This window comes from Myxine glutinosa, chromosome 9 (assembly GCF_964187855.1).
Source record: "Myxine glutinosa chromosome 9, kmMyxGlut1.1, whole genome shotgun sequence".
NCBI classification, from domain to species: Eukaryota; Metazoa; Chordata; class Myxini; order Myxiniformes; family Myxinidae; genus Myxine; species Myxine glutinosa.
Window position 1 is genome coordinate 44,750,578 of NC_136269.1, and position 25,387 is coordinate 44,775,964.

General features: G+C 42.8%; 1 protein-coding gene across 1 annotated transcript in view; it reads right to left on the reverse strand.

Moving 5' to 3' along the window:
• Positions 1-3,709: 3,709 nt before the first annotated feature.
• The window catches only part of LOC137435424 (transcription factor Maf-like), a 72,346-nt gene continuing 50,668 nt past the window's right edge, over positions 3,710-25,387 (reverse strand). The window contains exon 2 of the mRNA XM_068129201.2: positions 3,710-4,760. Within this exon, the coding sequence (XP_067985302.1) occupies positions 4,751-4,760 (10 nt within the window). The 3' untranslated portion in view covers positions 3,710-4,750. The remainder of the gene's footprint in view (positions 4,761-25,387) is intronic.

Sequence of the window (25,387 nt, forward strand, 5' to 3'; positions counted from 1 at the left end):
CTGCTTTTCATGCAGGGGGCAAAACTGACCTGGTTGTTCTGAATGGAAACCTGAAACAGTTCAAGTTCAGGGCCATTCTGGAAGAAACATTGCTTCCATTTGCTCGTGCAGCCTTTCGAGGAAACTTTGTCTTCCAAGATGACAATGCACGGCCTCATCGTGCTCGCATGATCCAACACTTTCTTGCTGACCGTGGTGTAGAGCATATGGAGTGGCCTGCCATGTCCCCGGATATGAATCCGATAGAGAACTTGTGGGCAGAATTAATGCGTCAAATCGACAACTTGGACCAGCAGCCTACCTCTGTGCATGAATTGCAGCAGGCTATTGTCACTGCATGGCAAGTGATTCCTGTCCAAACCTTGGCAAATCTCGTGAACAGCATGCCTCGACGTGTACGTGCTCTCCTGAATGCTCGTGGGGGTTACACGAAGTACTGAACTGTAATTTTACTGTGCGTAATCCCAGTCATAATTTAACTTTTGTTTTTGTTGAAAATTTTTTTGGCTAATGTGCAAAATAAAGAGATACTTCTGGAAAACGTACAGAAGTTTAACACAGTACTGTCCGTGAATTGAGTTCGATATCATTTTTCATCACTTTCAAGGATCAATATATTTACTTCAAAATGTCAAATGTGGTTTTTGTTTCTTTTAAAGGTCACATTAACAAAATCTAGAATAATTTCAACATAATTCTAATGAACTTTTGGTTCTAAGACATCTTGAAAAGTAAGTTCACCCCCACAAAAAAAATTCCATATTAAATGCCAAGTCTGTATAGAAATATATGTATATATATATATATATATATATATATATATATATATATATATATATATATATATATATATATATATATATATGTGTATATATATATATATATATATATATATATATATATATATATATATATATATATATGTACTGTTCAGAAAGTTCAATGAACAAGATACACAATAGTCCAAAAGTACAATGAGGTGTGTGTGTGTGTGTGTGTGTGTGTGTGAGTGTGTGTGTGTGTGCGCAAATTGTTGTTGTTAGCAGCTATCTCCACAAGTCGTTGGGTTTCACGAGGTGGAACAGAGATCTACCTGGTCTCTAAGTATCCACCTCTGTGATTGTGTGTGTGTGCGTGTGTGTGCGTGTACATAATATATAGATATAAACAAACATCTACATCGAGAGTGAATTAAAACTCCAAAATAAACTTGTGAATATTAATTTATTTTTCCACCCAATGGTCTGATATTTATGTTGTCTTATTCTTTTTCAAATTACCTGAATAAACGTGGGTGACAGAGGCAGTGGATCTCACTATTTTGCTACTGAGAAGTTTATATGTGTTAAAAAGTTGATTTACAGACATGAGAATGTCTCTGAGGTGCATCCCCAGTTCTCACAACACCAGAATGAACCACCTGAGAGACCAGAGACAATATAATCATTAAATGAAAAGTCTGAAGCATCTCGGTCACTGCATCATGCACCTGTCAACAGGTACACCCAAACGCCTGAGTTCAATAGCTGCGTTTGGATCACTCTGTTGTGTATGTATATATATATATATATTTTTTTTTCTATCGGGAATTTTATATATATCGACAGGAATTTTTATCCATTGGAGATCGGGTGGGAGTGCTTGTCACTCCACAGTTTGATATATATATATATATACCTTCTGGGTGACGTAGAAAGCTGAAATTTCGCGTGCCGATGCACATCAAAGCCAATACACCGGAAAAAATTACAGAACCATCGGAAGGTGTCTGTAAATTAAAATACTGTATCCGAAAATGATTGCAGCCTTGTGCAGACGAGCGACCTGAGACAATGTGTACAGCAGGGGTGCAGTGCACAGCCGGAACGCACCGGACCGAAAATTGTAATTTCTTTAAATGTAAACTGTGAAATAAAAACCTCAATTGATATCCAGCAGCAGGTCGGTGATACTTGCCTTTAATCATAAAGCTTCTACTTACTAAGTGCGTACGTACGAAGCACGATTTCTATTGCTTACAATGTGTAAGCATCTCCCAATAGTGTAAATAACCACCTTTAGATGGTTATTTACATGTGTGTGTGTGTGTGTGTGTGTATATACAGTGAGTATCAAAAAAAAGGTAATCCGAATTCAATGGGTTAATATGCAAAGGTTATTTATTTTGACAATTTACATGTGGTTTACCAATTATGAGGAGATCCTCAGCTTTCCATTGGTGCCTTTTAGGCATCATTGCTGTCACACATGACCGAGTACATGTTCATTGAAAATGACAAGTTCAAATCGCATTTTTACAAGTTTGGCTAATCGCTGCAAGACAGTTTGAAATGGACGTATTACTTGTCGACTGCCAAGTTGATCATGTAAAATTGAAGAAGTTTTGAAGAAGAAGTGGAAGAAGAATTGAATTGAAGAATTGAAGAAGCATGGAAGAAGTTTCGGGAACTGAGTGGCATGCTGATGAGGAGGGGAGTGTCGTTGAAGCTGAAGGGAAAGGTGTATGCTGCATGTGTGAGAAGTGTTATGATTTATGGGAGCGAGACATGGGTAATGAACGTAGAGCAGCAACGAAGGGTGGAAAGAGTGGAAATGCGAATGGTTCGACGGATGTGCGGAGTATCGTTGAGAGAGAGGAAGACAAATGATGAATTGCGAAAGATGATGGGAATAGAGCCTGTGATTGATGCTGTGAAGAGGAACAGGTTGAGATGGTTTGGTCATGTGTTGAGGAAGGATGAAAGTGTCTGGTTGAGAAGAGTGATGGAAATTAATGTAGAAGGAAGTAGAGGACGGGGAAGACCGAGAAAGACTTGGCTAAAGATGGTGGAAGAAGAAATGCGGGCAAGGGGGTTAACAAGGAGAGATGCAGAAAATAGGGCAAAATGGAGAATATTGTCATGGGGACCGCAAGGCTAACCCCCGCTCTAGCAGGGAAAATGGCCTTAAAATGCATGTTGTTGTTGTATGTGTGTGTGTGTATATATATATATATATATATATAAACACACACACACACACACACACACACACACACACACACATAGATACACACTATACATAGCCAGCGGCACGACGCTACTGCATATGTATTCACGGATACGTAATGCCGCCGAGGTTTTGGAATCTGCATGGTTCTGCCCTCTGACACGTTTCCCCCGCCTGTAACTAGTAAAAACACCCGGAGGGTCCAACTTGTGCTGATGTCGAACTTTCAGCTCACCGCACACACAGCCTCAGTGCCCATGGTGCATTTCTCATTCGGGGGACTTCCTACTTTGTGGCCAGGATTTTTTCTGTTAACCGGAGTGTTACATCCGCTTTTCCCATCAATACGTCGTGGCAGAAGATAAATAATATCGACACCTGCACTGACAGCCTTTCAAGGAGAAATGTTCTCAAATCGTGTAAAATGTTTCCTCCGTGAAAAAGGAAAACTTCCCGAAAAAATTTTTTTTTTTTGCGGAACGCACGACGGAAATTGATCGCTGGGAATTATGAAAGCATCTTTAGGAAAATGCAACATTATGGCGTTTCCTTCATGCAACATCTGCACTCATTACAAAGGCAGAAAGACATCGCATGATAATTCCATATTTCCATCACAGTTGCCTTAATCTGTCTGCGCTCGTTTTGTCTGCACCAAAGCTGGAGGATGTGCAAAATAATCGAGAGCGTTAAATACCTTATTATAGGCGGCACACACCTGTCAAATGTAATTGATGAGTTTATTAAGTTCATATTTACAAATGGCATATAGCATGGTTACAATAGCTTTAGAATGCTAATAACCCATTATTAGCATGCATGTGCACCTGGCTTTATTAAATATGTTTATATGTACAGTACATATTTTGGACTGCATGTAAACACTACCTTTTGAAATCCGGTAAACATGTTTGGTAATATATAACATTCTGCAAACGGACAGGTCGAGTATAAAAGAATACAAGTTTTCCTTGGCAGAGCCACACCTTGGCATTCCTTCGTGTCGGCCACCTGCCGCTCATACATGTAACATGAATGTTGTAAAATAAGTCGATAAAAATAGGTAACAACTCGTAAATACCGCTTGACCCCATAAGCTGTGGTTCGTATAGATGATGTTAAGTCGTTCTTACTTATAGTATATCCTCTGAGACATGCTTCCAAAACATACGCTGTCCGCATGGAAAGTCAGGCACGCGCGCTATCATGGCTAAATGCTGCAAATGCCTAAAAATCTAATCTATAAAATGCAGAGAATTCACATGCATGAACAATAGGCCTGACTGTAAAACCCGTTTTGGTTTTGGATGTCTGTACATATGTACACCGATGATGGCATCATGGAATGTCCAGGTGATGGCCGGTGAGGATGATGAGATTGTTACACATGGAGGGATGTTTGGATGGAGTGCTGGAGTCAGGTGGCAGAAATCCATCATGAAGAGCAGGTGCGCACACCCACCGCCGATTGAACGAACAGTTATTGCCGTAAATATGAATAGGACATGTTGGTTTGTCATGGACGGAGCATCGAGAACATTTACAGCCTCTTTGCTTTGGACAACACGTGTGGGGACTCGAACACGGCTTCGATTGGCTGGTGCTAACTTGGGAGGCAAAAATCATTGTTAAAGTCACTGTTAGACGTCAGTTGTGTCCGTCCTTTCCATCCCGAGCTGTGTTCTGCTGCACTTCGTCCGTCGTTTTGCTGCACTTTACTTCTCCTTATATTGTCTTGTGCTTTTCGCTGCACCGGGAAGCCTCAGTTTTCTCTGCCGAAAGGGAGACAGGGTGATCATTAATCGGTGAGCCAACACCAAGCGGTAAACAGCTGAGACAAACATGGTGCACTGTACAACGACATGATGGATGTCTGACCGATGGCCTTGCACGGAATTACAGGCACTATGTCGCATCGACCATGCTCCCTGCACTGTGAGACGACGTAAAGTGGAAAGAAATAAATAAATAAAAGAAAATACAGTGCAGTGTAGTTATCTCCCCAAACAGCTGCATCCTGACACAACAACCATTAGATATTGTGAAGGGTAGAGAGGTCACGTCTGTAATCTCAGATTTTAAAAATAATTAAGTGTGTGTGTGTGTGTGTGTGTGTGTGTGTGTGTGTGTGTGTGTGTGTGTGTGTGTGTGTGTGTGTGTGTGTGTGTGTGTGTGTGTGTGTGTCGCTTGTTATCTCCATGTGCGTTTTTCGGAAGGTGGTACAATATATATATATATATATATATATATATATATATATATGTATATTGCAACTTGCTGTTGTTGGCTATTATCTCCACACGTGGGTGGTTGTTCAGGAGATGTTACGCAGACTCACGAGGTCTCAAAGTATCCACCTCCATTGTGTGTGTGTGTGTGTGTGTGTGTGTGTGTATGTGTGTGTGTGTGTGTGTCCGGGCGTAACATTCGAGTTTTGTCATCAAAGTTTCACTAAACCTTTATCTATCTATAATTCCAGTAATCTCTGTGTGTATGTTTGTATGTTTGTATGTTTGTATGTTTGTATGTTTGTACGTTTGTCTGTGACCGCTGTTTCTCGACAACCACGGGTCTGATATACTTGAAACTTGCCAGGTATATTGCTGGGGACCTGAGGATGTGCCTTTTCAAGGTTTCATATTAATCGGACAAGTAGTTACCGAGCTATGGCGATTTCTTTACCAAACTCCGCAAGCCGTTCGCTTTGGACCAAACCATTTCATGTAAATAGAGGGGGGGGATTGTCACCGTACTCGCAAGCCGTTCGCTTTGGACCAAACCATTTCATGTAAATAGAGGGGGGGGGATTGTCACCGTACTCGCAAGCCGTTCGCTTTGGACCAAACCATTTCATGTAAATAGAGGGGGGGGGATTGTCACCGTACTCGCAAGCCGTTCGCTTTGGACCAAACCATTTCATGTAAATAGAGGGGGGGGGATTGTCACCGTACTCGCAAGCCGTTCGCTTTGGACCAAACCATTTCATGTAAATAGAGGGGGGGGGATATAATTTTAGATATATATATATAGTACGGGCATGCCCTAGTTATGATAATACAGAGAAGGCAATTTAATAATTTTGTCAAAAGGTCAAAAGGTCAAAGGTCAGCATCACATAAAATCATCAATTTTCATCCAATTGACCTGAAATCTCAATTTACCATTTGACTTTTGTCATCAAAATTTTCACCAAACCTTTGTTATGATAATATGGAGCAGGCAAATTAATAATTTGGTCAAAAGGTCAAAGGTCCACATCGCATAAAATTGCCATTTTTTATCCGATTAATCTGAAATTTTAAGAATTTGCATATTGGGTCACTGAGTTGGTTCGCCAATCAAAAGCAACAAGCCAATTGTTTTTTTTAGATCAAAAGGTCAGAGGTCAAGTGTGTGTAAAATCACCAATTTTCACCTGATTGCCCTGAAATTTCAGGAATTTGCATTTAGGGTCAATTAATTGGTTCACTAATCAAAAGGTAGGAGTCGACTTTTTTTAGATCATAACGTCAAGGGTGCATAAAATCGTCAATTTTTGTCCAATTGACAGAAAATTTAAAGAATTTGCATATTGGGTCACAGAATTGGTTTCCCAATCAAAAGCTAGAAGCTGATTCTTTTTTTTTTTAGATCTAAAGCTCAAAGGTCAAGGCTGCATAAAGTGATACATTTTCATTTTGTACTTTAAAAAAAAACTGTTTTCGTTATTTTGAACATACAGAAGAAGAAGAAGAAGATGTCTGAATACAAATGGACATGCACGGGATTTACATTTTCACATGCTTTCTAGTTATTGCTATGTTCTCAAGAAATTTGGATTTCAAAAGATGAATATGAGGCAAGAGTACTAAAGGTCAGCTTTTATCCCTTGGTATTTCTATGCAAATATGTTTTACCATTGTAGAACAATAGCACTTTGTATGTTCAGTTCCCCCATTTCAGGTAAGCATAAGTATTGAAACAGATTAACTTAAAATAAGTTTCCCTTAACATATCCCTTGCATGCAATAACTGCATGGAGCCTGTGACCCATCGACATCATAAAACTCATGGTATCTTCCTTTAAGATGCTTCACCAAGCCTTTACTGCAGCCATTTTCAGTTGTTGTTTGTTTTGTGGGGTTTCTGACTTTTGTCTCCTCTTCAGCAAGTGAAATTCATGCTGCGTTTGGGTTTAAATCAGGAGACTGACTTGGCCAGTCTAAAACATTCCACTTTTTCCCCTGATGAACTCCTTGGTTGCGTTGGCAGTGTGTTTTCGGTCATTGTCTTGCTGCATGGTGATGATCAACGCAATTAATTTGAAGGCATATTCTTGTACAGAGGTGGACAAAATGTTTCCGTACACTTCCAAATTCATTCTGCTGTTGCTATCATTAGTTACATCATCAATGAAGATGAGTGAGTCAGTTGCAGAGGCAGCCATGCAAGCCCAAGTCATGACACTACCTCCACCATGCTTCACAGATGAGGTAGTATGCTTTGGACCATACGCAGTTCCTTCCATTCTTCACTCCTGTCTCTGGAGGTTATTGGTGATGTCACTGATAGTTGTTTCACGGTTTTTCTTCACAGCTCTGATTATTTTTCTGTCATCAACTGCAGTTGTTTTCCTTGGCCGACCTGGCTGTTGTCTATTGCCAAGTACACTAGTGTTTTCTTTCTTTTTCAAGACATTCGAAATTGTTCTACTTGCTATGCCCGATTATTGTGCTTTGATTCTAAATGAATTATTCTGTTCTTTCAGCTTCCAAATTGCTTGCTTTTCTTTCATAGACAGTTCTCTGGTCTTCATGTTGGATTATAACTACTGACTCCAAAGGGAAAAGCAAAAGCTAAAACGAAGACTAGACATTCACAGCTCTTTTATATGTGAAAGATCAATGCAATAAGAGACACCTGAGCAACAAGAAACACCTGTCATTTATCTGGTCCAATAATTATGTGTACCTAAAATGTGGGCACTGAACATAAAAAGCAATTTTGTTTAACAGTGGTAAAACATATGTGCATATAAATACTAAGAAATAAAAGCTGACCTTGCCTCATATTCATATTTTGATCTCAAATCCAAATTTCTTGAGTATATAGCAATAATAAGAAATTTGACTTCATTGTTCCAATACTTATGGAGGGCACTGTATATAGACGAGGTTGAGGAGTTAAAGTCACATTTTACATTGCACTGATGGTCGGTGTGTCCCTGTTTGCTCGGACAAGCAGGGACCTGCGGAACATCCGTGCAACATAAAATGCGCCTTCAAGTCCTCATACTCTGCCTCCCAACCCCAAGTCCTTAACCTTACCCTCCCAACACTAAAGCTAAAATCCCCTCCTTGTCCAAGTCTTCAAACACCCTAACACCTCCCCCTCCCCCCTCAACGCCTCCACCTCCACCTCCCGACTCTGTCCCATTGTTGTTTCCCTCCCCCCTCCTCTCAACTCTATCACTCTGTCCTACCCTCCCCTTCTCCTCCCCCACACCCTCCTCCCACTCTTAAAAGGAAAAGGGCATTCTCACATTGATCATTACATATTCCTCATTACCTCATCAAAACAGCGGAATATTTAACTCTTTCCCCACCCCTATCATGCTATCACCGACTTCACAGAAGCCACGATCAAAATAGCAACAGCATGGCTCCTACATGTCATGGCCCATCAAAGCCAACTGTCAAACTCACAATCCCGCAAGATATGTGGAAACCCCATGGAATTGTGACTCTCATGTGGCCATCAGCAGCCAAATTGTGCCAATAAATACCCAAAACAATTATCTTCTTCCTGATGTATTTACACATCATAAAAGTAAATAATCATGGAATGTTTTCTTTCCAAATCTCGCGAGATTCCCGGAACTCTTCGGACAAAGACTTCTATAATGCCATGGTGTATATGGTCCCTGGTCGAGTCAGTTAAGAGAAAATGGTCGGAAATAAAAGCAAGGACCCACATAACCTCAGCAGTAAAAGCCCTTGCTCAAGAGAATGCCACATAGTTATTTGGGTGGTGTATAGACAACAGACCACTTCCTCAATTGCTGAGGCCTATATGTACTGTGATCTTCACAAGAGTGATCACGAAAAGCTCCAACCTTCCGATATTTGATGATCCTGTCAACAGTCACGTTGTTCATTTTAAACTGAAGGGAAAACCTATAGGGAGGGAATGGCAATTGTGATTATGACAGTTCCAAAGATCAACATGGCGGTCATATGATTTTTCAGGTGGAAATTGCGGGTGGAGTCAGGCCAGCTGTCCAACCAATGGGTGGAACGTAATTTTACAATGGATAGATGAACAAGAAAATTATTATATAGATATATACTAGCAGAAAACCCCATCAAAATGATGGGTGACCCTTCTGTATTTTCACACTATTCAGCCTTGAAAATTCGGCCTAAAACCGAAATTACATACAAAAAAAAGAATTTATTACACAAATTGCTCATCCCTTAATTTGGGTAGTGTATAAGCCACAGGCTGCTGCTGCAATTGTTCCCGAAGATAATACAAAAAGTAACCCGGGTTACATAAATGAAGCATAAACATGCCTGCTGCTTATGTGCATATATTATACATCGTGGTTATATAGCTCGGATAATTCCAGTTGCACAGAACCACAGGCTGATGCCAGAAGCCTGAGGCCTGTGCACCTTCACAAAATGACGAACGTTTTTTTTTCAGGTTACAAGTGTGGGTGGAGTTGGGTCCGCTGTCCAACCAATGGGGCAAAGGCAGTCGATCACACATATATGCATAAATAGTCCAATAACAACGCACTGTGGTCACAACCTGTGACAAAATCTGGTAATGGGCCGATTGGGAAACGCACATTTAAAGCACTCTTAAAAGATGAACAGTGTGATTGAAAAATGCACAATTAATGCGCTATTAAAAGTTTAACTCGAAACCTCTCATCCATGTCACCAGCCGCACAGTTATATCCAAATGAGCTGATCCGTTACATGGTCACGAATTGTTTAACCCCAATATTGGGCTGTTCAAAAATTACATAACAATCTTTTTAGGGATACGTGTACCATGCGTGCTGACGGGCTTGATTAAACCTTACTAATAATTTTTATTCGATATTGATTAGATTTTTCGGTGTCCCTCACCATGAGTAACGCTGGCCTCAAACAAAGCCAATGGAAAACTGACGCAACAAACTCGGGCAGTATATAATCTGTGCAAAGGCCTACAGGTGTGTTGTCTTAGGCCCACCAGAAAGCCAAAATGGCGGCCATATTATTTTGGCTGCTGCCACGATAGGTGGAGTCATGCGACAAATGTGGGTGGGGTCTGGCCACTATCGAACAATGGGTGGGTGCAAATTTCAAAAATCGATCCCCAACTAGAACCGCAACAACAACAGCAACAACAATCATGCAGAGCTCTTGGAGACCTGCAAACAAACTAATATATATATATATATATATATATATATATATATATATATATATATATATATATATATATATATATATATAAAAATATATATATATATATATATATGTATATATATATATATATATACTGTATATATATATTTATATAAATATATATATATACTGTATATATATATATTTATATATATATATATATATATCTTTATATATATACACACGAGCTGAATCCACCCGGCGTTGCCCGGGTTCTTCTTGAATGAATTTAATCTTCTGTACATAGGTCTGACGCGAGCCCAGTATCAGTTAGTGCTCAACGATTCCTTGTTCCTTCTTCTGTCGGGCCCCGCGAGAGAGAATTTTGAAAGCATGTTTTGCAATCAGTCAGATATTCCTATTAAGTGCATAAGTTGTACTTTAAGAGAATTTTGAAAGAGGTAGAAGATTTATTGCGAAATGGGCCCAGGCCGGCCGAGGCGGCCTCGACCGGCCTCGCCACCTAGCCTTTAACCTTCCCGGGGCCCGTCCCGACATTTTTTGTTTCAGAGGTTTCCTCCTATCTTTCACCGTTCAGGAGATTAGCGTGTGCAGACAAGCAAACAAAAACTTTCTTTTATATATATATATATAGATAGAAGATAGAAGATATATATATATATATATATAGATAGAAGATAGAAGATATATATATATATATATATATAGATAGAAGATAGAAGATATATATATATATATATATATATATATATATATATATATATATATATAAATAAACAGGAATTAAATTCCTGCGTGGGGCTAAGTGTGAAAAACTCTTACTCAACACGGGACTCAAACGAAGGACCTCCATCACATTCGTGGTGAAAGCCCACTGCTATAGAGCCAACCGAAATCTTCTCAGAAATTTTCCACACTTAACACTGCAAGCTTATAATGGCCAATGTCTTATGTGCCTGCTAGGCAGACCCCGGATGTGAGCGAAAGTATATGTATGCGTATGTACAGTGCATTCAGAAAGTATTCAGACCCCTTCACTTTTTTCACATTTTGTTATGTTGCAGCCTTATGCTGAAATCGTTTAAATTTATTTTTTCCCTCATCAATCTACACTCAATACCCCATAATGACAAAGCGAAAACATGATTTTAGAAAGTTTTGCAAATTTATTAAAAAGAAAAAACTGAAATATCACATTGACACAGGTATTCAGACCCTTTGATATGACACTTGAAATTTAGCTCAGGTGCCTCCCATTTCTCTTGATAATCTTTGAGATGTTTCTACACCTTGATTGGAGTCCACCTGTGGTAAATTCAATTGATTGGACATGATTTGGAAAGGTACACACCTGTCTATATAAGGTCTCACAGCTGACAATGCATATCAGAGCAAAAACCAAGCCATGAGGTCGAAGAAACTGCCTGCAGAGCTCAGAGACAAGATTGTGTCGAGGCACAGATCTGGGGAAGCCAACAAAAAAAATTCTGCTGCATTAAAGGTTCCCAAGAGCACAGTGGCCTCCATAAATCTTAAACGGAAGAAGTTTGGAACAACCAGTACTCTTCCTAGAGCTGACCGCCCGGCCAAACTGAGCAATCGGAGGAGAAAGGCCTTGGTAAGAGAGGTGACCAAGAACCCGATGGTCTCTCTGGCTGAGCTCCAGAGATCCTGTGTGGAGATGGGAGAAACTTCCAGAAGGACAACCATCACTGCAACACTCCACCGATCTGGGTTTTATGGCAGAGTGGCCAGACGGAAGCCAAACAGTTCAATCTTGGTTTCATCAGACCACAGAATCATGTTTCTCACAGTCTGAGAGTCCTTTAGGTACTTTTTTGCAAACTCCTAGCGGGCTTTCATGTGTCTTTCACCGAGGAGAGGCTTTTGTCTGGCCACTCCCACACTCTCGTATACATACAGTCACGTGAAAAAGTAAGTACACCCCATGTAAAGTTTTGACTTTTTCAACATATTTCAACATACAGCTATTTGATCTTCATTTCAACAATATTGATAGATAAAGGTGATATAATATAACAAATATCGACTGGGAGACATTTTTTCCCACTCCTCCATGCAGAATTATTTCAGCTGTGCGATGTTTGAGGGGTTTCTTGCATGCACAGCTCGTTTCAAATCCCCCCACAACATCTCCATAGGATTTAGATCCGGGCTTTGACTTGGCCATTCCAGAACCCTCCATTTCTTTCTTTTCAGCCATTCCTTGGTGGATTTACTGGTATGTTTAGGGTCATTGTCATGTTGCAAGGTCCACCTTCGGTTGAGCTTCAACTATCCGACAGATGGCCTCACATTATCATCAAGCACCCTCTGGTACAATGAAGAATTCATAGTGGATTCTATGATGGTGAGCTGCCCAGGCCCTGATGCAGCAAAGCTGCCCCAAACCATAATATTTCCACCACCATGCTTTACAGTTGGTATCAGGTTCTTGTGGTCAAATGCTGTCTTTGGTTTTTGCCAAACATGTCTTCTGGTACTGTGCCCAAATAGCTCCACCTTTGACTCAACTGTCCAGAGCACATTGTTCCAGAAGTGCTGCTCTTTGCTTAGTTGTTCATTGGCAAACTTTAGTCTTGCCCTGATGTTCTTTCTGGACAGCAAAGGTTTCCTCCTGGCACACCTCCCATGTAGATCAAATTTGTGCAGCCTCTTTCTAATGGTAGACTCGTGCACTTTGACATCAACAGTGGCAAGAGCTATCTGTCCCGTGATGGTCCCGAGATGATATTCTGGGGTTCTTAGAGACTTCTTTCAGCATCTTGCAGTCTGCTCTTGGGCTGAACTTGCTGGGGTGGCCTGGCCTGAACAAGTTGGCAGTTGTTTGAAATCTCCTCCACTTGTAGATGATCTTCCAGACAGTCGAATGATTGATTTCAAATTGTTTGGAGATCTTTTTAAATCCCTTCCCAGACTCGTAGGCATCTATCACCTTCTTTCTGAAGGCATCAGAGAGCTCTTTTCATCTTGGCATGGTGACGCTGAACACTTCAACAACAAAGAGTAAACCAAACGAAATGTCTGAGGTTTAAATAAGACAGATATCTCCAAGATCCTCTCTAACGATGTTCTAATCATTTGCACCTGAGCTGGTGCACCTGATTCTAATTTTAGGTATTTGAAGTAGTGATAAATGTAGGGGTGTACTTACTTTTTCCACATGCGAAATTTGCATTTATGTTTATTTAAATTATACAATGGACTACAAAATGTAAATGTTTCATGATATTTGTTATATTATATCAACTTTATCTATCAATATTGTTGAAATGAAGATCAAATAGCTGTATGTTGAAATATGTTGAAAAGGTCAAAACTTTACATGGGGTGTACTTACTTTTTCACGTGACTGTATAAATATATATATATATATATATATATATATATATATATATATATATATATATATATATATATATATATATATATTGTACAGATTATCGCACACGGTTATGTTCACAATTGACAGTACAGTATTCATATATGGTTCATGCCATATTTGGCATATTGAGACTCTAAAAGTGCAAATGGTCCCATATGTCGGATAGTGAATAGTTTAAAAGTGAGGATTTTTATTTGGAAAACTACTCATTTTTTTTTTTTTACCACCGTATATATTATATGCCCACATGACAAGGCTATATACCTCCGTTGTTCCACGGAGCAAACATATACGTACATAAAATCCAACGTCCCGCATTGTTTTGGTCTCCATCGATTTTTTTTCCCAGCTTCTCTCATAGCCGACGCTTTGGGGAGACCTTTCTCCCAACTCTGCAGCGAAATTGAATAATGCTCTGCCTTGTGGCTCCGGGTAAGCACAATGCGCGCTCCGCTCCCTGACAAAACAGGCTCAAGCCTCGGGAGCATTACGCACGCGCGAGCCAGATAACGACTCTCCACCTGGCAATTGCTCTCCTATCCGTACCCCCTCGCCGATTCTGTTCCCAATTAGGCCCGTTGGTTTAGAGGTCTTTGCCTTGTTTAGTCTCGGGGTCCCTGCACCGGGCTTTCTGCGGTTTTTGCCTGAATTGTCAAACACTTGCCAATTTTGTAGTTGCCCCTTGGGGTCGTGCCCACATCACGACCATCGTCATCATCTAGCTCCAGCACTTGGCGTGAAGTGCATTTGTCAGAGCACAAAAATTAACATTGTTGTGAATTCAATCACAGCAATTATATCGGGATTTTAAGGCACAATAACATGAAATTAAAGTCTGTATATGAATTCAAATCGTCGTTTATTCCTCGTATTCCTATGTGAGGTCTAATCATGCAGCACCCTTGCCCCCACATCTCGTCCCCTTGAACCCACATCTCGTCCCCTTGAACCATCGTGTACACCAAACCCGGGAATCTCACCCTGTTTTCTGCGCATGCAGCTGGAGCAACGCAGCATACGTTTTTACCGAAAACAGAATGCACCTGCAGTGACCCCTCCTCTCCTCCCCCCCCCCCCCCCCTTCTCGCCCCTTCGGGAGCGCAACACGTGCTATACAGACGGCCGCGAGACCCGCACGCACAAAATGTACAGCCAGCCGTACAGGACGAGGGAGGAAATCCGAAAACGCACGTCGTTCGCACGTAATCTTCTTGTGCCGCCTGCGGGTCACCGCGTCTGCGCAGGGTCTTGCGTTTCGATCGCTCGGTGCGTCGTTGCGTGCGGCGCAGAGAGCACGAGTACGCCCTCTGAGGTATACTGCGCCGCACGATTATAGGCCGAAATCGTGCCACTGACTCGGGTTCGTTCGGATAAACATTGATCCGTCCTTTTTTGAGTTGCGCATTAAAGGTCTGGAAGCATTTACCGTGCGCGCTCCTTGTTACCGCGGGGGCCCCTGTGCGGGACCGACTCGCGTGCTTGTTCACTTTTCACGGCTCGTTTGGCTGCGTGTTGCTCGCGACAAACACGTCACAACTCACAACCACGCCCACTCTCGCCTCGTCGCAGCCCCGACGCACGGCCGGTGAACGCGGCTCCGTAGCCTATATACTGCCTAACCCTAACCCTCAGGGATCCTAAGTGCGGAATTCCGCGTTACATTTCATCATGCACTGTATGGGCGTCGGGGGGTTTTGGAGGGTGCTTTGACTGCTTTAATTGTGCGTTATTCGCCTGTTGTATGAAAGAGACAAATAATTTGTGTCATTTTGCAGGAAGCAAACCGGTGATTGGAGAAAAATTGGTGGACGACCGAATGACCGAGTTGAAGCGCAAGCCTGTACTGCAGACCAGCAAGATGAGCTGCTTGTTGATCCGTTTTTAGCAGTTACATCGGACACGCACATCTCTCTCCCTCTTGCGTAAACAATTTGAACGAAGGTCCGCTTTAGCTGAGATTTCAGGATTCACACATTGTTCAAAACTACTCATTTACTCCCCAAGTTGACTCTTGTGAAAATGATAGGCTACACATTACAGAAAAAGTGCAAGGGTTCTTCATTAGACCGATATATCTTTAAAGAGAAGGGTTCTTCATGAGAAAGATGTAACTTTAAATAGAAAGGTTCTTCATTAGAAAGATATCTCTTTAAATAAAAGGGTTCTTCATTAGCTAGACATAACTTTAAATAGAAGGGTTCTTCATTAGCTAGACATAACTTTAAATAGAAGGGTTCTTCATTAGCTAGACATAACTTTAAATAGAAAGGTTCTTCATTAGCTAGACATAACTTTAAATAGAAGGGTTCTTCATTAGCTAGACATAACTTTAAATAGAAGGGTTCTTCATTAGAAAGATATAACTTTAAATAGAAGGGTTCTTCATTAGATTGACATAACTTTAAATAGAAAGGTTCTTCATTAGAAAGATATAACTTTAAATAGAAGGGTTCTTCATGAGAAAGATATAACTTTAAATAGAAAGGTTCTTCATGAGAAAGATATAACTTTAAATAGAAGGGTTCTTCATTAGATTGACATAACTTTAAATAGAAAGGTTCTTCATTAGCTAGACATAACTTTAAATAGAAAGGTTCTTCATTAGATAGATATAACTTTAAATAGAAAGGTTCTTCATTAGATAGATATAACTTTAAATAGAAAGGTTCTTCATGAGAAAGATATAACTTTAAATAGAAGGGTTCTTCATTAGATTGACATAACTTTAAATAGAAAGGTTCTTCATTAGATAGATATAACTTTAAATAGAAGGTTTCTTCATTAGATTGACATAACTTTAAATAGAAAGGTTCTTCATGAGAAAGATATAACTTTAAATAGAAGGGTTCTTCATTAGATTGACATAACTTTAAATACAAAGGTTCTTCATTAGCTAGACATAACTTTAAATAGAAAGGTTCTTCATTAGATAGATATAACTTTAAATAGAAAGGTTCTTCATTAGAAAGATATAACTTTAAATAGAAGGGTTCTTCATTAGATTGACATAACTTTAAATAGAAAGGTTCTTCATGAGATTGACATAACTTTAAATAGAAGGGTTCTTCATTGGAAAGATATAACTTTAAATAGAAGGGTTCTTCATTAGATTGACATAACTTTAAATAGAAGGGTTCTTCATTAGAAAGATATAACTTTAAATAGAAGGGTTCTTCATTAGATTGACATAACTTTAAATAGAAAGGTTCTTCATTAGCTAGACATAACTTTAAATAGAAAGTTTCTTCATTAGATAGATATAACTTTAAATAGAAAGGTTCTTCATTAGAAAGATATAACTTTAAATAGAAGGGTTCTTCATCAGATTGACATAACTTTAAATAGAAAGGTTCTTCATTAGCTAGACATAACTTTAAATAGAAAGGTTCTTCATTAGATAGATATAACTTTAAATAGAAAGGTTCTTCATTAGAAAGATATAACTTTAAATAGAAGGGTTCTTCATTAGATTGACATAACTTTAAATAGAAATGTTCTTCATTAGATTGACATAACTTTAAATAGAAGGGTTCTTCATTAGATTGACATAACTTTAAATAGAAAGGTTCTTCATTAGAAAGATATAACTTTAAATAGAAGGGTTCTTCATTAGATTGACATAACTTTAAATAGAAAGGTTCTTCATTAGCTAGACATAACTTTAAATAGAAAGGTTCTTCATGAGAAAGATATAACTTTAAATAGAAGGGTTCTTCATTAGATTGACATAACTTTAAATAGAAAGGTTCTTCATTAGATTGACATAACTTTAAATAGAAAGGTTCTTCATTAGATTGACATAACTTTAAATAGAAGGGTTCTTCATTAGATTGACACACCTTTAAATAGAAAGGTTCTTCATTAGAAAGATATAACTTTAAATAGAAGGGTTCTTCATTAGATTGAGATAACTTTAAATAGAAGGGTTCTTCATTAGAAAGATATAACTTTAAATATAAGGGTTCTTCATTAGAAAGATATAACTTTAAATAGAAGGGTTCTTCATTAGAACGATATATCTTTAAATAGAAGGGTTCTTCATGAGATTGACATAACTTTAAATAGTAAGGTTCTTCATTAGAAAGATATAACTTTAAATAGAAGGGTTCTTCATGAGATAGATATAACTTTAAATAGTAAGGTTCTTCATTAGATAGATATAACTTTAAATAGAAGGGTTCTTCATTTGAAAGATATAACTTTAAATAGAAGGGTTCTTCATTAGATAGATATAACTTTAGATAGAAGGGTTCTTCATTAGAAAGATATAACTTTAAATAGAAGGGTTCTTCATTAGATTGACATAACTTTAAATAGAAGGGTTCTTCATGAGAAAGATGTAACTTTAAATAGAAAGGTTCTTCATAAGCTAGACATAACTTTAAATAGAAAGGTTCTTCATTAGATTGACATAACTTTAAATAGAAAGGTTCTTCATGAGATTGACATAACTTTAAATAGAAGGGTTCTTCATTAGATTGACATTGTGGCGGACACAAAAGCCCACTGGCGTGGTGACATCATTCCGCGCACCAAGTGGGCGGTGGCCACGCCCGAGGGGTAGGCGTGGCCTCATGATATACACCGGGTGCGCAGCCCGGAGCGCGCCAGTGTTACAGTGAGCTCCTGAAATAAAGACGCTTATAAGTTACCGCTTGTCCGCTTCCTCCTTGCTCGCAAGCAGCGCGCGTAACGCCGCGCTTTGCTGGTGACCCCCTCGACGTTGGATCTGCCGGAGCGATCCTTCCACACGCGACGCCATTGCCATGGCCAACTTCATCAAACTTCCCGAATTTTGGGAGGCTCAGGCCGAAGTCTGGTTCGTCCAGGCCGAAGCCCAATTTCAGCTTTGGTGCCTCACCGGCGATGACACGCGCTATTGCCACATCGTTGCCTCCCTCGGGCCCGGCACGGCCGCACAAGTTGTGTCCGTCCTTCGCCACCCACCGGACGGCCACAAGTACGAGGCACTCAAGCGGCTACTCCTAGCCACGTTCGGCCTCACGGACGACGCACGGGCCGACCGCCTCCTGGATCTCCCCGAGCTCGGTGACACGCGCCCGTCGGTCTGAATGGACCATATGCTGTCACTGTTGGGCGACGAAGCCCCCGGTTCTCTATTCCGGGTGCTTTTCCATCGCCAACTTCCAGCGCAGGTTCGCCTCGCGTTGGCCGGGACCGGGCTAACGGAACCCCGAGCATTGGCGGCCGAGGCGGACAAGTACTTCGCCGCTTCGGACACGCGGGCGAGAGTCGGCGTGGCCGTCACAGCCCTCGTGGCTGATGCTGCTAATGCTGCTGATGCTGCTGATCCACAGCATCAGCTTATACAGCATACGCAGCATGCTGATACGCACCTCGTGACCGCCGTCATGCCCCGCCCACCGCCGCGGCGAAAACCGCCACCGCGGGGAAACCCGCCAACTCCACCGGCCTGGCGGAGCCAGCCGCGCTCCTCCAGCTCCACCACCTTGTGCTGGTTCCACGCCAGGTTCGGCCACGAAGCTCGGCAGTGTCATCCGCCATGCTCCTTCAACAGGTCGGGAAACGCCCGGGCCGGCGCTCAATAATGGCGATGAGCGCCGGCCGTTCGAGCAGCCTGCTGTTCATAACGGACACCTTCTCCGGGCGCCATTACCTGTGCGACACGGGAGCGCAGGTGAGTGTCGTTCCCGCCGGCACGTCAGACAAGCACGCCGCGGGTGGGGGCCCCACGCTGCTTGCCGCGAACGGGACGCCCATCCGTACGTACGGAAAACGCTGCCTCTCTCTGCAGTTCGGAGGGCAGGTTTTCCGATGGACGTTCGTCACCGCCGACGTGCCCATGGTACTGCTTGGCGCGGACTTCAGGTGCGCTAATGGGCTCCTGGTCGACGTCAAGCGCAGACGTCTTGTCCAGGCCGAGACGTTCAGCTCGCTCGCTTGTGCGTTGCCCAGCTCGGCGAGCAGCTCAACGAGCGGCTTGCCAAGCGGCTTGCCGAACGGTTCCGTTCCGGCCACGTTGGTCTGTACGCTTCCGGCAGCGGACGCATTCACCCGCCTCCTCGCCGGCTTCCCGGCCCTCATGCGGCCCACCTTCTCGGCGGGGGCCGTCAAGCACGGGGTGGCCCATCACATCCCCACCGTCGGGCCACCGGTCTACGCCCGGGCACGCCGCCTCGAGCCGACGAAGCTGGCGGTGGCAAAAGCGGCATTCGCTACCCTGGAGCGACTCGGCATCGTTCGGCGCTCAGAGAGCGCTTGGGCATCGCCGCTGCACATCGTGCCGAAGCCCGGCGGGGGATGGCGACCATGCGGGGACTATCGCCGTCTCAATGATGCCACGACTCCCGACCGCTACCCCGTCCCCCACATTCAGGACTTTTCCGCCCGTTTGGCGGGCATGTCCTTCTCGAAGGTGGACCTCATACGCGGCTACCATCAGGTCCCCGTCAGGCCGGAGGACGTCCCGAAGATGGCGGTCATCACGCCATTCGGACTCTTCGAGTTCCTGCGCATGCCCTTCGGTCTGAAGAATGCGGCTCAGGTGTTCCAGCGACTGATGGACAGCGTCCTGCGCGACTTGGATTTTGTCTACGTCTACCTGGACGATATCCTCGTCGCCAGCGCGTCCCGCGAAGAGCACCTACGCCACCTCCGCACGCTCTTCGAACGCCTGGGCCAGCATGGCGTGATTGTGAACCCCGCAAAGTGCCGGTTCGGTGCCGCCATAATCGATTTTCTGGGGCACCGTGTCACCAGGCACGGAGCCGTCCCCCTGCCGGCCAAGGTGGAGGCGGTGAAGGGGTTTCCGCGCCCCCGCACGATCAGAGGGCTGCAGGAGTTCCTGGGCATGGTGATCTTTTACCATCGGTTCCTGCCCCGTATCGCCCAGCTCCTGTGCTCCCTGCACGAAGCTCTCCGAGGTAAGCCGGGCAAAGGCGACGTTACCTGGACCGAGCAGATGGACACAGCGTTCACGGGTGCGAAGCTCGCCTTGGCTAACGCCACCATGCTCGCGCACCCGGTGCCCAATGCACCGATCGCCCTCACCACCGATGCCTTGGACTACGCGGTGGGCGCGGTGCACGAGCAATGGGTGCGTGGAGCTTGGCAACCGCTGGCGTTCTTTAGCCGGCAGCTTCGCCCGCCCGAACGCCGTTACAGTACCTTCGACCGCGAGTTGCTCGGGCTTCACTTGGCGGTCAGGCACTTCCGCCATCTGCTCGAGGGCCGTGCGTTCACTGCCTTCGTCGACCACAAGCCGCTGATCTTCGCGATGGGCAAGGTCACCGAGCCGTGGTCGGCCCGGCAGCAGCGTCACCTCTCGGCCGTGTCCGAGTACACGACGGACATCCAGCACGTCGCGGGGAAGGACAACCCGGTGGCGGATTGCCTTTCCCGGGCCGTCGCCCACGCGGTCCACCTCGGCATCGACTATGCCCGGATGGCAGCGGACCAGGCCGCTGACCCCGACGTCCAGGCCTTGCGGACCGCCGTCACGGGCCTCCGCGTCACCGAGGTGCCGTTCGACGGCGTGGGCGCGGCCCTCTTGTGCGACGTCTCCCTCGGGCATCCTCGCCCCATCGTGCCCGCGGGCTGGCAGCGCCAGGTGTTTGACGCCATCCACGGCCTGTCCCACCCGGGCGCGAGGGCCGCCCAAAGGCTGATCACCGACAAGTTCGTCTGGCATGGCCTCCGGAAGGCCGTCCGCGGCTAGGCCAGGACGTGCCTCGCGTGCCAGCGCGCCAAGGTGCACCGGCACACCCAGGCCCCGTTGGCCCCGTTCACGGTGCCGGAACGCCGGTTTGACCACGTCCACGTGGACCTGGTGGGACCCCTGCCCCCCTCGCGGGGTTTCACCTACGTCCTCACCATGGTGGACCGCACCACCCGGTGGCCGGAGGCCGTGCCCTTGGCGTCGACAACGGCGGCCGATGTCGCGCAGGCTTTCATCGCCACCTGGGTCGCCCGGTTCGGCGCCCCCTCAGACATCTCGTCTGACCGCGGCCCCCAGTTCACCTCGGAGCTCTGGGGGGCGGTCGCGCGGGGGCTCGGGGTCCGGCTGCACCGAACCACGGCCTACCACCCCCAGGCTAATGGCCTGTGTGAGCGATTTCACCGCTCATTGAAGGCCGTGCTCCGGGCCACCCTCCGCGACGGCGGCTGGGTCGACAGGCTCCCCTGGGTCCTGCTGGGCCTCCGGACGGCACCCAAGGAGGACCTGCGCGCATCCGCAGCGGAGTTGGTCTTCGGGCAACCGCTGCGGGTGCCGGGCGAGTTCCTCCCCGACTCCACGGCACCATGGTCCTCATCGCCAGCACAGCAGCGCTCCGCTCTGCAAGAGACCGCCCAGAGGTTCGCCCCGGTGCCAACGGCATGCCACGGGCACCCACCGACGCACGTCGCCCCTGAGCTTCGCACGGCAGAGTACGTCTTCGTCCGCCACGATGCCCACCGGACACCACTGCGGCCCCCGTACGACGAGCCTTTCCGCGTGCTGGAGACCGGGGCGAAGCACTTCACCCTGGACATCGGCGGTACTCTTGACCGCGTTTCGGTGGACCGCCTCAAGCCGGCCCACCTCGACGTGGACCATCCACCGCCGGTGGCCCGACCCCCACGTCGGGGCCGCCCCCCTGCGGGCGGACCCCCAGCACCGCCCAGCCCCGCCGCCACGCCGCCCCCGGTCCTGCACCCATCCCAGGGGCAGCCAGCGGCATCCCACCTGGCATCCCTGCACCCCGTATGCCGCCGATCGCCAGGGGGCGTTTCGGCCGAGTCATTCGTCTGCCCCACAAACTGGCCCTCCAGGTGCGCGGGAATTCTGGGGGGGGGGGCGCGTGTGGCGGACACAAAAGCCCACTGGCGTGGTGACATCATTCCGCGCACCAAGTGGGCGGTGGCCACGCCCGAGGGGTAGGCGTGGCCTCATGATATACACCAGGCGCGCAGCCCGGAGCGCGCCAGTGTTACAGTGAGCTCCTGAAATAAAGACGCTTATAAGTTACCGCTTGTCCGCTTCCTCCTTGCTCGCAAGCAGCGCGCGTAACGCCGCGCTTTAACATAACTTTAAATAGAAAGGTTCTTCATTAGCTAGACATAACTTTAAATAGAAGGGTTCTTCATTAGAAAGATATAACTTTAAATAGTAAGGTTCTTCATAAGAAAGATATAACTTTAAATAGAAGGGTTCTTCATTAGAAAGATATATCTTTAAAATAGAAGGGTTCTTCATTAGAAAGATATAACTTTAAATAGAAGGGTTCTTCATTAGAAAGATATAACTTTAAATAGAAGGGTTCTTCATTAGATTGACATAACTTTAAATAGAAAGGTTCTTCATTAGAAAGATATAACTTTAAATAGAAGGGTTCTTCATTAGATTGACATAACTTTAAAATAGAAGGGTTCTTCATTAGAAAGATATAACTTTAAATAGAAGGGTTCTTCATTAGAAAGATATAACTTTAAATAGAAGGGTTCTTCATCAGAAAGATATAAATTTAAATAGAAGGGTTCTTCATGAGATTGACATAACTTTAAATAGTAAGGTTCTTCATTAGATATATATAACTTTAGATAGAAGGGTTCTTCATTAGAAAGATATAACTTTAAATAGAAGGGTTCTTCATTAGATTGACATAACTTTAAATAGAAAGGTTCTTCATGAGAAAGATATAACTTTAAATAGAAGGGTTCTTCATTAGATTGACATAACTTTAAATAGAAGGGTTTTTCATTAGAAAGATATAACTTTAAATAGAAGGGTTCTTCATGAGAAAGATATAACTTTAAATAGTAAGGTTCTTCATTAGAAAGATATAACTTTAAATAGAAGGGTTCTTCATTAGATAGATATAACTTTAAATAGTAAGGTTCTTCATTAGATATATATAACTTTAGATAGAAGGGTTCTTCATGAGATAGATATAACTTTAAATAGAAGGGTTCTTCATTAGAAAGATATAACTTTAAATAGAAGGGTTCTTCATTAGATAGATATAACTTTAAATAGTAAGGTTCTTCATTAGATATATATATAACTTTAGATAGAAGGGTTCTTCATAAGATAGATATAACTTTAAATAGAAGGGTTCTTCATTAGATTGACATAACTTTAAATAGAAAGGTTCTTCATTAGAAAGATATAACTTTAAATAGTAAGGTTCTTCATAAGAAAGATATAACTTTAAATAGAAGGGTTCTTCATGAGAAAGATATAACTTTAAATAGAAGGGTTCTTCATGAGAAAGATATAACTTTAAATAGAAGGGTTCTTCATGAGAAAGATATAACTTTAAATAGAAGGGTTCTTCATGAGAAAGATATAACTTTAAATAGTAAGGTTCTTCATTAGAAAGATATAACTTTAAATAGAAGGGTTCTTCATTAAAAAGATATAACTTTAAATAGAAGGGTTCTTCATTAGAAAGATATAACTTTAAATAGAAGGCTTCTTCATGAGATATATATAACTTTAAATAGAAAGGTTCTTCATTAGAAAGATATAACTTTAAATAGAAAGGTTCTTCATTAGATAGATATAACTTTAAATAGAAGGGTTCTTCATTAGGAAGATATAACTTTAAATAGTAAGGTTCTTCATTAGAAAGATATAACTTTAAATAGAAGGGTTCTTCATGAGATAGATATAACTTTAAATAGTAAGGTTCTTCATTAGATAGATATAACTTTAGATAGAAGGGTTCTTCATAAGATAGATATAACTTTAAATAGTAAGGTTCTTCATTAGATATATATATAACTTTAAATAGAAAGGTTCTTCATTAGAAAGATATAACTTTAAATAGAAGGGTTCTTCATAAGATAGATATAACTTTAAATAGTAAGGTTCTTCATGAGAAAGATATAACTTTAAATAGAAGGGTTCTTCATAAGATAGATATAACTTTAAATAGTAAGGTTCTTCATGAGAAAGATATAACTTTAAATAGTAAGGTTCTTCATAAGAAAGATATAACTTTAAATAGAAGGGTTCTTCATGAGAAAGATATAACTTTAAATAGAAAGGTTCTTCATTAGAAAGATATAACTTTAAATAGAAGGGCTCTTCATGAGAAAGATATAACTTTAAATAGTAAGGTTCTTCATTAGAAAGATATAACTTTAAATAGAAGGGTTCTTCATGAGAAAGATATAACTTTAAATAGAAGGGTTCTTCATGAGAAAGAATTTAACTTTAAATAGTAAGGTTCTTCATTAGATAGATATAACTTTAGATAGAAGGGTTCTTCATAAGATTGACATAACTTTAAATAGAAAGGTTCTTCATTAGAAAGATATAACTTTAAATAGAAAGGTTCTTCATGAGAAAGATATAACTTTAAATAGAAGGGTTCTTCATGAGAAAGATAAACTTTAAATAGAAGGGTTCTTCATGAGAAAGATATAACTTTAAATAGTAAGGTTCTTCATTAGAAAGATATAACTTTAGATAGAAGGGTTCTTCATTAGATTGACATAACTTTAAATAGAAAGGTTCTTCATTAGAAAGATATAACTTTAAATAGAAGGGCTCTTCATGAGAAAGATATAACTTTAAATAGAAGGGTTCTTCATGAGATAGATATAACTTTAAATAGTA